We start from the raw sequence: 15,816 nt of genomic DNA, 5'->3' as shown, positions 1-15,816 counted from the left end.
CATCTAGAATTATGTTCCTCTCTTAAGGGGGAAAAAAAAAGCTTTCAATCATCTATAAAAGTAACTTTACAAAAATAAGAGTTTACCCTACCATACCTATCTCTTAAGGAACCTTTGAAAGGCATCACAAAAGCTATATTGCATACTTCCCCCCCCCACACACACACACACTTAAATGCTTATTGCTTTCCTTTGTGGGGGGGACCTTGAAAGTTTGTGTATGCATTTTTGAGCCTGATCCCCAGAAACCTAAGTAATAACAACAAAAAACTAACCTAGAAATAGTTCTCAAAATCAGTATTACTCTCAAAATCAATATTATCTGATATGTGTGTGTACCCTAGCCTATCTCACAGAGTTGCTGTGTAGATAAAGTGTGTGGGGGCTAACTAACTTTGTAGGCCACCTATCCACTGGTCAGACTTTTATTGCAGATGTAAAGTGTCAGCATGAGGGTTTTTTTTTTTTTTTAAAGGTGTTAATTGAAGTTCCGCTGTTTTTGTGAATGGATTTGAATGATCACTCTACAACAGAAATGTAATCTGTCTTTATACAGTCGAAAGTACATTCCAATGGCATGCCATTTAATGCTTTGGGTAGCTGGTATAAATACAGACTGTGAGAAGAAGCTTTGTTAGAGAGCTCAGCATTGTTTTGGGAAGCATTGCCAGGTGATGTTTTTGCATGGGAAACAACATCTAGCAGGTTTTAGTGGGTTCAGATCCAGTGTGATCTTTTGGGTCAACTTCTGCAGGAAATTCCGTTAGAGGTTCCTGGACAATCTTCCTTTTGTAAGTGTTCTTTCAACAAGAAAAGAAACTTCTCAGGCAAGAGGCAAGCAGTGAATAGTAAGTACAATCTCTTTGTGAAACCTTTTAAAAAGAGCCTTAAGGGATAGGTATGTCTTTTGTTTGCTTGTTAAGACTGTTTTTTCTTCCATTTCTCCCTTTCCTGGATGTCCATCTTCCTGCACTGCCAAAAGCAGTCCTAAATTAGGCCACTCAGGATCCTATTTTACTCCCGGGAAAGTGTTCTTAGGAACGCACATTGCTGGGCTCTGAAACTAGAAGGTAAGTCCTACTGCAGGGGTAAATGACCAAGGGAAAGGATGACATTAGAGAGAGCACTGGCAAGTATGGGAGAGATTAAAACCAGTTTCTCCAGGAAGTGCCCCTCACCTGCTTCTTGCCTGTCAATTCTTTCTGTAAGTATGTACTGATTGGTGGGAATGCTTTGCCACTTGTTAAAAATCAGTAGATTTAGTGCACGTACAAAGACCGATGTTTCTGAGGCTGAGGATTTTGTCAGTTCACACAGTAAAATCCAGTTGGAAACTGCATTGAACATGGATTGAAAGTGCATTATTTAGGTGATCACAGCCTGAGAATGCTTTAATTGCATTACCATCATCTTGTGATTTATGCATAGAATCGAATGTTAAATCTTTTATCCTATTCGTTTTTAAATGGTTATACCTATGTATTTTGAGTTGTCCTGAGCTCGCTTGCAGGATAGGGCAGACTTAAAATAAAATACATAGTAAGTGTCCCCTTCTTATATTTGCATTTTTAGCAAATGCTGGCCACAATAACATATGAATCTTCACTGACTCTAAACAATTGTGTCTAAGCACGTGTCAGCTTTCAAAATGACCGTGGGGTGTAGATTCCCTACTGTTCAAGCACGTGCTTATAAAGGAACACTGGAGGAAAGATGAAAGGGAAAACACAAAGCAGTCCTGTTTTGCTGGGAGAATCTTACTGCAAATATTTATGCCGCACTCTCATTGTGGACAGAAAAGGTCAGCCCCACAGGGAGCAAACATCTGGATCTCATAAAAAGGGATCCAGTGTGTTTGGACAACTCCCATTTGGTAGACACTCATATGGAACTGAGACCTGGCAGCATTAATGATGGGTAAGTGGAAAGCAAAGGAGAAAAAGGAGCTCTCATTTTAGGTCCTAGTTTCTTATTTCTGGCCCTAGTTGTACTGTAAGCTTCAATCAGTCTTACACCACTTCCAAAATCATGGTTTACCCCACTCCTTGCCTCCAGGACCCTGGTAATTCTCATTTGGTGGTGGTGCTGACAATTATTTAAGAATATTCCTTCTCCCTGCTCCACTTGCAGAACTGCAGTTTGCAGGGTTCCCTGCAGAAAGGGAACAAGCACATTGATTTAAGTCTATACTGTAGTGTAGTCCTGGCTGTAACTAATCCTGATTTAGAACAAAGTTTGAGTCCAGGGGCACCTTTACGACCAACAATGTTTTATTCAAGGTATGACCTTTCGTGTGCACGCACACTTCCTCAGATACAGTGAAATGGAGGTTGATAGATAGACAGACAGATAGACAGACAGACAGACAGACAGATAGATGCATCCATATAGGTGAACAGCAAGTTAGCATACAAATTAGTGAAGATGTCTTGACATATGAAAGGACAAAATAACAATAACAAGCTGCATGCATGGGGTCATCATGTTTGGATTTAATTGGAAATGGAATGGGGAACAGCTAAGCAATGGATGCGTCTAAATGGAAGACAGATGTGTAAAAGTGTCCTTCTCTTCTATTTTGCATCTTTTTCAGTCTCTCAGCCCAACTTGTTGGTTGACATAAATCTAGTCAATATAAGGCTCCAATGTTTTCCATGGTTGCCTAGCAAAGCCCAAATGGCTGCCAAGTGAAGCCTCACAAGAGGGGTTTTTTTTTTTTAGTGCAATGTCTGGTCTTGCATAGTGCTTTTTTGGGGGGGAGGGGGGGAGGTTTAACCTACTCCCCCAATTATGAGACATCCTGGTGGCCACAAGCTGAAATGACTTGAGAAAGGAGTTAGACAAATCATAAGGATTCCTCAGCAGCTAAATGCAACTTCTGTTGACAGGAGTATACCTTTGAATATGGAGCACTGGAAGCAAACAAGAAGAACAACCAATCCCTCCCCCCTTCCCCCAGTTTGGGAATCTAAGAGGCATCTGGCCGTTGGGTGCGGAATGCAAAACCAGAGCCAGTTTGGGGTAGTGGTTAAGTGTGCGGCCTCTTATCTGGGAGAACCGGGTTTGATTCCCCACTCCTCCACTTGCACCTGCTGGAATGGCCTTTGGTCAGCCATAGCTCTCACAGAGTTGTCCTTGAAAGGGCAGCTTCTGTCAGAGCTCTCTCAGCCCCACCCACCTCACAGGGTGTCTGTTGCGAGGGAAGGAGATTGTTAGCCACTCTGAGACTCTGATTCTATGGTCTTCTTCTTCTCTGATTGAGCAGTGCAAACCGTGTGTCCAGCAAGGATGGCATGAGGAGGGTGGGATTCAGGGAGGGGAGGGACTTTCATGAGGTATAATGCTATGGAGTCCACCTTCCAAAGTGGCCATTTTCTCCAGGTGAGCTGATCTCTGTTGCCTGGAGATCACTTGTAATCTTAGGAGATCTCCAATCAGCACCAAGGGCTGACAACTATATGTAGGGGTAATGCAGATCTCTTCAGAGAGGTGTGAAGAAATGTGTGAGAGAAAGTGGCCTTCCATTGTTGGAGAATGAATGCAAGGTATGTTACAGGAGAAATTGTATTTTGAGGAGATATCACTGCATGTGTTAAGAGAGAAAAATTGAAAACCAGTGTTTCCATTTTTTCATCACAAGAACTTTACTTTCAGTGTTTCCAGTAGGAAAAAAGGGTGATATTTTGGAGAGCACTGAAAAATACCCATAAAATGTTTTTGAAATCAGTGAAATCAGTTGATAAAATGTTTTACTCACTCAAAATTTTAGGTCTGAGAATTTTATCACATTTTCTAGTGGAATTATAGGGAAAACCTTTAAGAAAAGACCTCTGAATTTCTCCTCCTCCTGAAACAAGTGAAATACTTTGTAAGTCAAGGCTTTACTTATTCAAATTATGAAAAGGTCAGAGGACTTTTCCCGTCAGTTTTTCCAAAAGAAAAACTGGGACATTTGGAGGAATAGTAAAAAATATCCTGTGAAATATATATATATTTTTCTTTTACAGTGAATGAAATATGCTAGAGAAGGGGCCACAGTCTGTAGTTCTCTAACATTTAGTACTGAGTACAGAAGAATATTGCTTGTTGACAACTAAGGCATTTATACTTCTAAATTCCAGAAACATAAAAATTAATACAATTTTATATGCTAAGTTCTAAATTATGCATTTATGTTTTTAAAGCAGCAAAATAGATTTGGGTTTGATTGGAAAGTAAGAATGGCATGATATTCTCAAAATTTCTGTTTTGGGGGGATTTCACCCCCTCCCCCAATTTCAAAATTTCTGGAAATGTTATTTCTTCAGACATCACTTCTGCAAGCAAAACAAAGACCCTGATTTGCCAGCCTTTCCATTACAGTAAGCAAAATCCTATATCATCCTATCCACACTTATCCACTCCTTTGAATTTAACATTTGAATTCTGAACTTATCTGCATAGAACTGTATTGCATATGAATTTCATATTCTGGGAGAATGCCATTGAATCCAATAGGACTTGCTTATGAGTAAATGTATGTCATATCAATTGGTACTCAGAGTTGCTTCACAATGCACTATATACCTCAGCTTCTCGGATTTTCTGGAATTGCTTTGGTGAAGGAAAATCTGGAGCCCCCATTTTCTTCCACTGCAGATATGGATTGGTCAGGTTGTTATCCATGTAGTAAGTGACGTACACAAGGTCTTTGGGGAAACAGAGGGAAGGAAAACAGGCAAACTTTTTTGTCTGATATTCATTCAATATCAAGTCAGACTGTGGCTTTCCAACACAGGCTTTGTGGCTTGTACTCTTCCATCTGTTTCTGATGAGGGATGAGTATCCTCTGTTGTGATAGGGGTTTTTTTTGTGGGGGGAGAGGTACACCAAATCCTTCCTCATTCTACAATCCCTCATGCCACCCCAAAGCTATTCATGAGGGTCTGACCACCATGAACAAAATTTGGGAATTTCAGTGGTCTGTAGTGGGAGAAGGGAAGAGTGGAAATTCATATTCCATGGGTAGATTTCAAAGGATGCAAGTCTTGTTTTTAATTTTGCATGGGGTTGCCAATCCCCAGGTGGGGGCAGGGAATCCCCTGGTTTAGAGGCTTTCTGCCCACTTCAGGGTCATCAGAAAGCGGGGGGGGGGGGGGGGATGTCTGCTGCGCACTCCATTATTCCCTATGGAGACCAATTCCCATAGGGTATAATGAAGAATTGATCCATGGGTATCTGGGTCTCGGAGGGGGGGGGGGTTTGCTGGGTTTTTTTAGGTAGAAACATCATATTTTCAGCATAGTATCCAGTGCCTCTCCTCAAAACACCCTCCACGTTTCAAAAAGATTGGATCAGGGGGTCCAGTTCAGGACTTTTGGCAGCTCTACTGAGGGGAGAAAAGCTTCTAATTGATTATACCTGGAATACTATCTACTCCTTGCTGCTAGATAATTCTTGCTAAAGATAACTTCTTTTAACACTCCCTATCTCAGGTTTGCTCTACCCTCAAGAATTATAGACACTCCAATGGCTTGAGAGGATGACTCACTGTCTCTGGGCCTTCTTTCTAGAACAGTATATTACCCCTGTGGCCATTTTTGTTGTGGCCATTTCCCTGACTGCTTGTATTAGAAAGGTACAGCACAGTGGCTTTTCCAGAAAAGGAGCTTTCTCAGAAGATTTGAGAAACTATGAGAAAAACCAATCAGCTTGATTCTTGCTGTGTGAGCCCCCTGCGAGTTGGGCCTGCAACGAAATGTGAACCAGCATCAGCAGCAAAGAGGTATTGTGGCTGGATAGACTGAACTGGCTATTGGAGGTCAGTTGTATTTGTATGTCTCAATGGCTTGTTGGTCCTTTTAGCAATATTGTGACTCACATTTGCCTAGCTTCAGAGGGTAGCTGTGTTGGTTGGCAGCAGAACAGCTAGATTCCCTTTGTGGCCTTAATAGGATAGATATATCTTAAAGAGCCCTGTGATCCTTCCATGCCTTGCTTGAATGCAGGTTCTTTGAGAACATAAGTGATCACTATATTAAGGCTTTAATCAACTAGCTGTCTCCCTACACTCTGGAAACCCTGGTGGTTTTCCTCAGTGATATGGACCCTAAGTTTACTCTAGCAACTGCAAAATTTCCCCCAGTCCTTTTATTCCTTGAATTAAAAACATATATAAGCTGGTATCTTCTGCTGCTGAAGATCTATGAATTGAAGGGAAGGGAAAGGAAGGGAAGGGAGATTAAAGGCCAATGTTATTTTAGAGAACAAGATATTACGGGAATAAGTTTTTGAGAGTCAAAGCTCTCAAGTTCTGACTTTAGAAAGCTTATACCCCTAAAATCTTGTTGGGTCTCGAAAGTGCTATTGGACTTGAATCTAGCTAATAATACTTTTTATTTGTATCCTGCCCTCCCCGCCAAGACAGGCTCAGGGCGGCTCACAACATAGGAATACAATATATAGCAACAGTTATAATTATAAAATCATCATTAAAACAATTTACAAGTTATATTAAAATTAACATTATGGTGCTATAAACATTAGGTCTTCAGTAAGGTTCAGTAGCTAAAAACATATCCAGCGCCACTTTCTTGGCTTGGCATTAGGTGAAGGCTATTTTGAAGAGGTAGGTCTTACAGGCCCTGCGGAATTGATCTAAACATCGTAGGGCCCGCACCTCTTCTGGGAGTTGATTCCACAGAAGTGGAGCTGCAATGGAGAACGCCCGATCCCGGGTGGTCTTCAATCTGGCCTCCCTTGGCCCAGGGATATTCAGCTGGTTCTTTCCAGCTGACCTCAGCGCTCTCTGGGGCTCATATGGCGAGAGACGGTCCCTCAGGTAGGCAGGTCCTCGGCCATACGAGCTACACATTTACTCACCATTCCTTTAGGTGAACCAGCTCTACAACAACCATAGCTGAAGCCTTACCTTTGTAGATGGGGTAGTTGGTTACATTTATTGTCATGGTGCTGATGTTGGTGGATGGCTGATTATCGTTGCTGGAATAGAGCAATATGGCTGCCTGCCAGCTGTCAGACCATTGTGGTGCGGCAGGTTTGTGCAGACTGGCTAGGACTCCTACACTGTTGGAGTCATCAGATTCACAGCTGGAGATGTCAGCAGACACTTGCTCCTCTCCTACACAAAGGATAGCGGGATAATATCAACAATAATAGCAACAGCTGTCTTGTTTTCATGAAATAAATGAGAAATGTACCAGGAAGTGTTTATTTGCATAGGAGTGCCATCATAGCTCTCAAGATCAATGAGTCTGAGTCCTGACTGATTCCTGGTGAGTCAGCTACCCAGAACACAAATGGGTTTTTTGTTGGTATGTTTCTCATGCTTAAAAAAAATAAAAGGTCTGAAGTGGCCCTGGACTCTCATGACAGTATGATGAGGTATGTCAGGCTAACAGCAGTGGCCTGGACAAGATCACCCTGTGAATTTCATGGCTGGACTGCTGTGATGTGTTTTATGCGAGGCAGACTTGGAAGATGGTGCAGAAATGTCAACTAGTACACAGTGAGGCAGCCAGAATACGGCAGGCACCTGCTGCAGTGAAAAATAAGAGATTGGATTTATACCCTGCCCTTCGCTCAGAGAGGCTTACAATCTTCTTCCCTTCCTTTCCCCACAACCCACCTGTGAGGTAGATGGGGCTGAGAGAGCTCTGAGATAACTGCTCTTGAGAGAACAGCTCTGACAGAACTGATTGACCCAAGGTCACCCAGCTGGCTGCATATGAAGAAGAAGAAGAAGATATTGGATTTATATCCCGCCCTCCACTCCGAAGAGTCTCAGAGCGGCTCACAATCTCCTTTACCTTCCTCCCCCACAACAGACACCCTGTGAGGTGGGTGGGGCTGGAGAGGGCTCTCACAGCAGCTGCCCTTTCAAGGACAACCTCTGCCAAAGCTATGGCTGACCCAAGGCCATGCCAGCAGGTGCAAGTGGAGGAGTGGGGAATCAAACCCGGTTCTCCCAGATAAGAGTCTGCACACTTAACCACTACACCAAACTGGAGGAATAGGGAATCAGACCAGTTCTCCATATTAGAGTCTGCCACTCTTAACCACTAGATCTGTCTTACACCAACTGCACTGGCTCCAAGCAGGGTTGCCAGGCCAAGCAATGGGACTGTAGTGTCACCTGCATGACAACATTGCTTCTGGGAAAAACAAATGGGTAGCTCTAGGAATCACCAAAAACCTGCCGTTGCTTTGTATTTAAGGAGCAAAACCTTATTTATGAGATTGTACAATGGGATGAGTGATGTTTAGAACCTGTATGCGTTGTACCTAGCAGTGCCAGCAAACCCATCGCTGTGAGCACCGGCTTCCTCACCATCTGGACATGAGGTGGTTTGGTGTTGTTCATCTGGAAGCGTGCCGTCAGTGTCCTCTGAGTGAAGTGATAGGGATAGTAGCTCAGAAACGCATTGTCATTGCTCAACAAAGTGAAGTTGATGGTGTTGTTGGGTTTAGCAACCAGGAGGTTTTGATGCTGGGCAATAACCTGTGAAGAAATGGAAAGTCATCGCTGACACTTGGGCATCATTACTGTGTTTGCATATTTGTGTCAATATTGGGGAATGGTCAGTGTCCTTTCCAGAAAGTCCGCTGCGGATAAAGAATGATGTAGCACGATCAGGACTGTATTTATTTTTTACTTTAAAAAAAAAAACTTCCTTGGACACACGTGAAGCTGCCTCATAATTAATCAGATAACATCTACTTCTTCAGATGCAATGAATGGGGAATCTCCATGCAGTCATTTTACACAGGTACATGAAAACAAGCGAAGTGACAGGATGAGGGGCCGTGAAATGGAAGAAGTACAATGTAATTCTGTAAAATTCAAATCTCATGAAGATTGGGGGCTACTTGCTAGCGGTGCAGAGAGTGAACAGATTTAGATTTCAGTAGGTGCAAATTCGATCTTGGCAGAAGCTGGGTTCAGGTAGCCAGCTCAAAGTTGATTCAGCCTTCCATCCTTTTGAGGTTGGTAAAATTAGTACTGGGGGGAAAGCGCAGATGACTGGGGAAGGCAATGGCAAACCACCCTGTAAAAACATCGTGATGCGACATCACCCCCTTGGGTCAGTAAAGATGGTGCTTGCACAGGGGACTACCGTTACCTCACCTTTTAGGTGCAACTATATGTACAATGAATGAATGATGCTCGAATGTAGCAGTTCTTATGGATATTGTACCTGCTATTTAATAATCACACAGTAACTTCTGGCTGCCAGTTCTTACCACATTTGCAATGCCAATATTATGGGTTTTAAAGAAAACTGATGTCCTTTGTGGTTTTTGCCAATTCCTTCTTGTGTTGTACAATCCTATGTGTGTTTTCTTAGAAGCAAGTTCTGTTTTATTCAGCGGGGCTGACGCCCAGGAACCTGTCCAGGATTGCACCCCCAGTATATTCTATACCTTGCCTGGGTGATCTGGGTCAGGGCATACAGTTGATAACACACTGATAATCATGCCTGGTTATTGAAGAATTGCAGTCTGTATGCAGGATGCAAAACCTATACTATGCACACCATACACACATTACTCACGGGGGTCCTGAACAAGCAGTGTCTCTTTGGAGTGTTTGTGTCATCTGTTTCTGTCAAGTTTTCTTTTTTGGAGAGACACCTTTTCTCCTTATATTGAGAAAATGCTCTACAGTACTTCTATGGTAAAGGCTGGAGCACCCAATTTTATTGAATTAGATTGATTTGTCATATGATGGTCACTGCAAACAAGTTTCTGATGGAACACAAGCTGCACATGGTTTTAATGATGTTATTGTATGCTACTTGTATGTTGTGTGTATAAATTATACCTCCCTGAGATAACTGCATTTGCTTTGCTTAAACAACGACTTGTAGATATTAAAATGCAAGAACTCAGAAGCCTTGCCTCTGGCAGATGTTCCCCTTTGAGGTGGGGAATCTCCTTTAGTGGAATCTTGGCAACATACCTTTCTTGCTTGACTTCCCCTAACCTTCGTAGAGCCTTCTTGTTAGCTTACTTTAATGCCCTTCCTTCTGCTGTGCTGTATGGGAGGTTTGAGAAAATTCCAACAGGTTTTGTGGTTGTGGTTCAAGGGATATAGAAAGTACTGAACATGTTCTTCTGCATTGTACATTTTACTGTGATATTTGTGCCATTTACTTAGATCCTCTTCTTCAAAAACATGAGGGACAATCTGATGGTGGTAAGACTCTCTTTCTGTTGTCCTCTCATAACCCTGAGATTGAGACTGCGGCTAAATATCTGTGCTGTGCTTCTAAGAAGAGAGGAATGTTTCAAATGTTGGGGTAATATATGTTTTCCCCCTTGCTGATTATGCACATCTATGCTGTTACGCCAATAAGGGTTGTGGTTGTATAAATTACCGGTATGTGTGAACTATTTCAAGAAATCCCTCTAACTTGTTGATAAACATCTGGCAAAGGTTTAGTGGCAGTTTTAATTTGGTATTACGTAACTATTTGCTATACATCAGGCAGCTGAGGAAAACTTTGGTTCTGAAATGTGTCTCACTTTCTGTTCGTAGATTGTGATTGCTTCATGCATGATATTCTATTTTGGGTTTTCTTTTTCATACACCTATTACATCATACCTGTTTTGTCTAGATTGTTTACAGTGCTTTGTTTCAAACCAACAGACCGTTTAGGCCTTTTTATATCTGATGCCTTAGACGGTAACCAAGATTATTAAACAGTTGGAGCACCATTCCTATGAAGAAAGGCTGAAATATCTGGGACTTTTCAGTTTAGGAAAGAGACCACTAAGGGGGACATGAAAGAAGAAGAGTTGGTTTTATACTCCACTCTTCACTACCTGAAAGAGTCTCGAAGCAGCTTACAATTGCTTTCCCTTCCTCTCACCAAAACAGACACTCTGTGAGGTAGTTGGGGGGGGGGGTTAAGAGAGTTCTGACGGAACTATGACTGACCCAAGGTCACCCAGCTGGCTTCATGAGGAGTGGGGAATTGAAGCCAGTTCTGCAGATTAGAGTTTGCTGCTCTGAACTACTGCACCAAGCTATGTCTCAAGAGGTTTCTAAAATAGAAAATTTACTTCTTTGGGGGTTGATTCAGCCTCCCCCCCCCCCCCCGCAATTCTTTAACTATAGGAGAATTCCAAATCAACGTGCAAAGCTGTACTGTACGCATCTTGAGTACCAGAAGTACACCATGATAAGTTAGCGAGAGGATTTATTAAGGAGCCTTTCCAATAGTGGATGTTGACCTAATTCCTCAGTCTGGCTAAACTTAGGACTTGAAGAGGAGGATTGTGGCGAGGCAGCTAATCAGATGTAACAAGATTAATGGTCCATGGTGAAATTCACAGAACAGCTGGCTGGTTTTTAAGCATGTCCTGCTCTGCAGACTGGAGTTCCATAAACATGTTTTTTTAAAGACTCAGAAGCTCAGGTGATATCAGGTGGGGACAGAGGTTGGAACAGTCAACAATGCAATGACCCCATCCCCTTTTTTACAAAGTGAAAAGAGTATTTTTAAAAAATCACCTTCCTGGTGGGTAAATATGGTATGATCAACCTCTCCAGCCACTCAGATAAGCCCCCTCCCTCAGTTTCAGAGCAGCAGCAAACCCAATCTCTCTCTAGAAAGCTTGTCTACTTCTCTCTCTCAGACTGGATATTACACTGCAGTTGTCTTCTGCAGTGTCTGAAATGCCTTTCATGTGAACATTAAGAGTAGCTCTAATGGATCAGACAAACGGTCCATCTAGTCCAACATCTTGTTTCCTGCAGTGGTCAACTGGACACCACAAGGAAACCCACAAGCAGGGACCAAATGGCAATGTCTTTCAACCTGTTGGCTTTTTCCTCAGGATCTGACAGTCAGAGGCATTTTGCTTCTGAACCCAGACATCCTTCTTCGCTGTCCTGACTATCAACTGGAGACTATCAATCTGTCTAATCTCCTTACAAAGCCATCTATTCCATGTAGTTGGCACCAGGGGTGTATCTACATTTTTGGGACCCTGAAGCTTGAATGTTATGGGGGCCCCTTCATGACCAGCAACAATGGGGCAACACCAAACAAGGTCCAAAGGACCTCAAGGCCCAAATGGTGGAGAACAGGGTGGTGGGGTGGAGCACTTGAAAATGACCTGTAGAATTATTAAGCTATGCAACAATGATGGATTTGAGGATTCAGCTCCCAAAATGTAGGCTATGAGTAGATTCTGGCAAGCTCAGCGAGCACATACAGCTGGGGGTTTGGGTGCAGCAACCCCCCCAAGAAGATATTGAAATCTGATCAATTACAGAGACATTTTGAGGCCATATGAAACTGGTATTGGAGCAAATTCTAAGGTCAATATTAAGTACTTCAACTCACTAGCTTATGATTCGATCATTAAAATAGCCTTATTTTAATAACAAACATTTTAAAAGACTCCCATCAATTGTATTGAAAAATTCACACATTACAGGAAAAAGTTGCTTCAGGGCTCCTCCACTCACTGTGACTCAGGCACCTGCTGACCCCTTTCATGGCACCTGCCAAGTATTTTCAGAAAATGTGTGGGACCAGAGTCACACATTTTGATTGGCCACTGGAGATCTGATTGGCTGTGCTGATTTTTTAGACGTTGCTGCGTCAGTAGCTGCCACCACAGCACAAAGATCTTCACTGTGTGACTGAAGGAGTATTCAAGAAAATATTTTTAAACAATGTGTTCATTTTAAAAGGCATCCTGTCAAACAGAGCTTCTGCCTAAAATGCTGAACAGTTACTATTGGAGTTATGCATGAGCTCACTCTCTGACATTTTGCGGTTGGAGCCCCGTGGTACAGAGGGTTAAAGCTGCATTACTGCAGTCCTAAGCTCTGCTCACGACCTGAGTTCGATCCCTGGTGGAGGCTGGGTTTTCAGGTAGCCGGCTCAAGGTTGACTCAAGGTTTACGACCTTCCGAGATCGTAAAAAAAAAAGTCTGCCGTGAAAACGTTGTGAAAGCAATGTCACCCCAGAGTCGGAAATGACTGGTGCTTGCACAGGGGACCTTTCCTTTTCCTGCCTCTTGTGGCAGCCATTTTGTGGCTGTGCACCTACTTTTTGTCAGAATTCCAACAGTGCCTGCAGGCTCAAAAATGTTGGGGACCCTTCTGATGTTCTGACATCCTGCTTGAGAACTCAACTCTACCCCACCCCACCAAATATTTCTACTATGGAGAAAAATTTGAAAAGCCAATCACAAAGTGTTGTTACCCCTCTGCTGTAGCCTTCTGAAAGACTTCTCTTTTACATCCTGCATACCCCTAAGTGAGTCTGGGAGTGTGGTGATGGGTCTTGAGTTTTTCTTCCTTGTGGCTGCAGCACAGGAAATTAATCTTGGGGTCATCAATCCAAGAAAAGAATAGGCTGCAAAGGGGTATGTGATGAAGTGGGGCAATTAAAGAGGGTGAGGTGAAGTCATCACACCTTTAATCAGCAAAGGAGTTCCTTTAGCTGGTGCCCCTACAGCAATTGGCTCATTAGAAATTAACTTAAGAGTCACAGAATCGCAGACTTGGAAAGGGCCAAACAGGCCATCTTATCCAACCACCTACTCAATGCAGGATCAGCCTACAGCAAGGGTGGCCACATAGAATAAGAGCCACATAGAATAAACATTAGATGTTTGAGAGCAGCAAGTCATGAATGTCAGATGTTTGAGAACTGCAAGACAAGGAAGGAAGAAAAATAGATGGGGGAGTGAGAGTTGGAAAAAAAGCCTGGCTTGTCTTAGAAAAGTGATTTGAAGAGAGAAATGCCTTCTCCAAGCCAGCCAACAGGGCGGACCAAGAGCCACACAATATGTGTGAAAGAACCACATGCAGCTCCTAAGCCACAGTTTGGCCACCCCTGGCCTAAAGCATCCCCGACAAGCATTGCTTCCTGAAATCAGCTTCCTGAAAGGGTGAGGGAGGCTCTGTCTATTTGTGCACAGACCTTTTTAGAAAGGCATTTGGCTGACTGGATTTGCTAACTGTTGTTGCCATTTTGTGCTGCAGGCAGCTTTTCTTCTGTGGAATAATCTTTGCTCCCCTCCAAGAAGACCATTTTCTAAAAATGCTGATAATGGGTTGGCTGCTGCAGCTCTATTCCACTACAGAGCTGGTTTTCCTCAGCAGAAAAGAGCCTTCTCCAAAGAAAGACATGAAGAGAAAGTGCCTTCTGTCAGAGGAAAGAGAAAGTGCCTTCTGACACCCAACCCTGGAGATACACAGGTTTGTCCACTTTATTGTAAGCCACTCTGAGGTATTGGAGAGGCAGGGCAGAAACTCTGAAATATGTAAGTTCAAGAAGAAGTGCGGATCAATTCTCCATTTTACCCTATGGGAATTGGTCTCCACAGGGAATAATGGAGTGCCCAGCAGACATCCTCCCCCCACTTTCTGATGACCTTGAAGTGGGGGAAGGGCCTCCAAACTGGGGGATCCCCTGCCCCTACCTGGGGATTGGCGACCCTACTAGTGGGCCCAGAGGCCTGTATAGCAGTAGTTAGAGACAGCCTACAAGCCCCAAAATGCCTTGAGAGGTTTTGGTGCTATTTTTAGCCAATCACAGAAAAGGAGGCTGTGGAAAAGCTCTGTAAGAGGAAAATGCTGTTCTTTCTTCCTGGGAAGCCAAGCCTGCAAGAAGGCTGCTGCAGGGAAGAAGACCCTTATTCTGAGGGAAAAGTGAGCAGGCCGGAGCCTGGTTAAACTAACGGACTAGGGACTGTGAGTCTAGTCACGTTGGGACATTTTGTTTATTTTCCTTCACCCACTGTACTATATTATTATGTGCACCTTATCTGTTATCCTGCACCTGACCTCCTGTTAAATATACTTTTTATTTTGCTTGTTACTCTGCCTGGTCCTCATGCCTGCTTTTTGGTCAAGGTGAGGGAGATCTGTAAGGTTTGGGAGGGTACTCTGGGCCTTCTCAAGGAACCTTAAATCCAGAGTGGTGGCAGCGCCAGGTGGCAACCCATCTGAGTCGTGACATCCCCCCCTCATGTGTTGTGGTTCTGATCCAAATTGGGCCCATGTAAACCTGAGAATTCAGTTCTGACAGAAATTCCTGTGGTGACCATGAAGGCTTTATGATGGGTGTCAAACATGAGGGCTGAATCAGGCCCCCAAGCAACTGGCTGTCATCTGCTTTCTTCTCTCTCTCTTGCTTCTTTCTGCATCACAGCTTGCTCTGCCAGGCTTGCTCAGTTGCACAGGAGCTACAGAGCAAAATTTCTATGTTCTCCATTGATTGAGGCTCCTCCCTTGGGCAGGAAGGGGGGGGGGGGAAGCGGAGCTTGCTTTGCCAGGCTCTCTCCATCATACAGCAGAGCTACTGAGCCAAGCCTCTCTTCCTTCTATTGACTGAGACTCCCTCTCTCTTGGTCCCCTGGGGAGGGAGGGAAAGAGCCAGAGCTTCCTTTGCTCAATTCGCTGGATCCCGCGGTAGAAATACAAAGAAAGCACCTTTAAGACCAACGCTTAATGTTTTAAGCATGTTTTATTTTATTTTATATCTTCAATTCTTCTTGTCCTTTATAAAGTTTATATCTCTGTTATTTAATCTTAAATAACATGGCCCATCCCGACAAGGTCTCATTTATGTCATATCCAGCCCTCATAACAAATGAGTTTGACACCAACTGCTTTATGAGTTTGACACCACTGCTTTATGAGGTATGGATTAGTACTGAGGGAGTAAAACAGATTGTTTGCTGACAGAGGAGGCGGATGGACTGAGGCACTGGCAAGTCATCCAGTGTAGCTAGTTTTGAAACTCATGGCAAACCAGAAGCGATGGTAAAGAAGCTGACGTTG

General features: G+C 43.3%; 1 protein-coding gene across 1 annotated transcript in view; it reads right to left on the bottom strand.

Annotated features, from left to right (window-relative positions):
- Window positions 1–15,816, bottom strand: part of IDUA (alpha-L-iduronidase) — an 85,123-nt gene that overhangs the window by 10,717 nt on the left and 58,590 nt on the right. Inside the window, exons 8-10 of the mRNA XM_060237048.1 lie at window positions 8,284–8,500; window positions 6,911–7,120; window positions 4,567–4,688 (exon numbers count right to left, since the gene is read on the bottom strand). Coding sequence (XP_060093031.1) covers window positions 4,567–4,688; window positions 6,911–7,120; window positions 8,284–8,500 — 549 coding nt within the window. The remainder of the gene's footprint in view (window positions 1–4,566; window positions 4,689–6,910; window positions 7,121–8,283; window positions 8,501–15,816) is intronic.

This window comes from Heteronotia binoei, chromosome 4 (assembly GCF_032191835.1).
Source record: "Heteronotia binoei isolate CCM8104 ecotype False Entrance Well chromosome 4, APGP_CSIRO_Hbin_v1, whole genome shotgun sequence".
Taxonomy (NCBI): Eukaryota; Metazoa; Chordata; class Lepidosauria; order Squamata; family Gekkonidae; genus Heteronotia; species Heteronotia binoei.
This window is presented reverse-complemented; position numbering and strand designations above follow the sequence as displayed.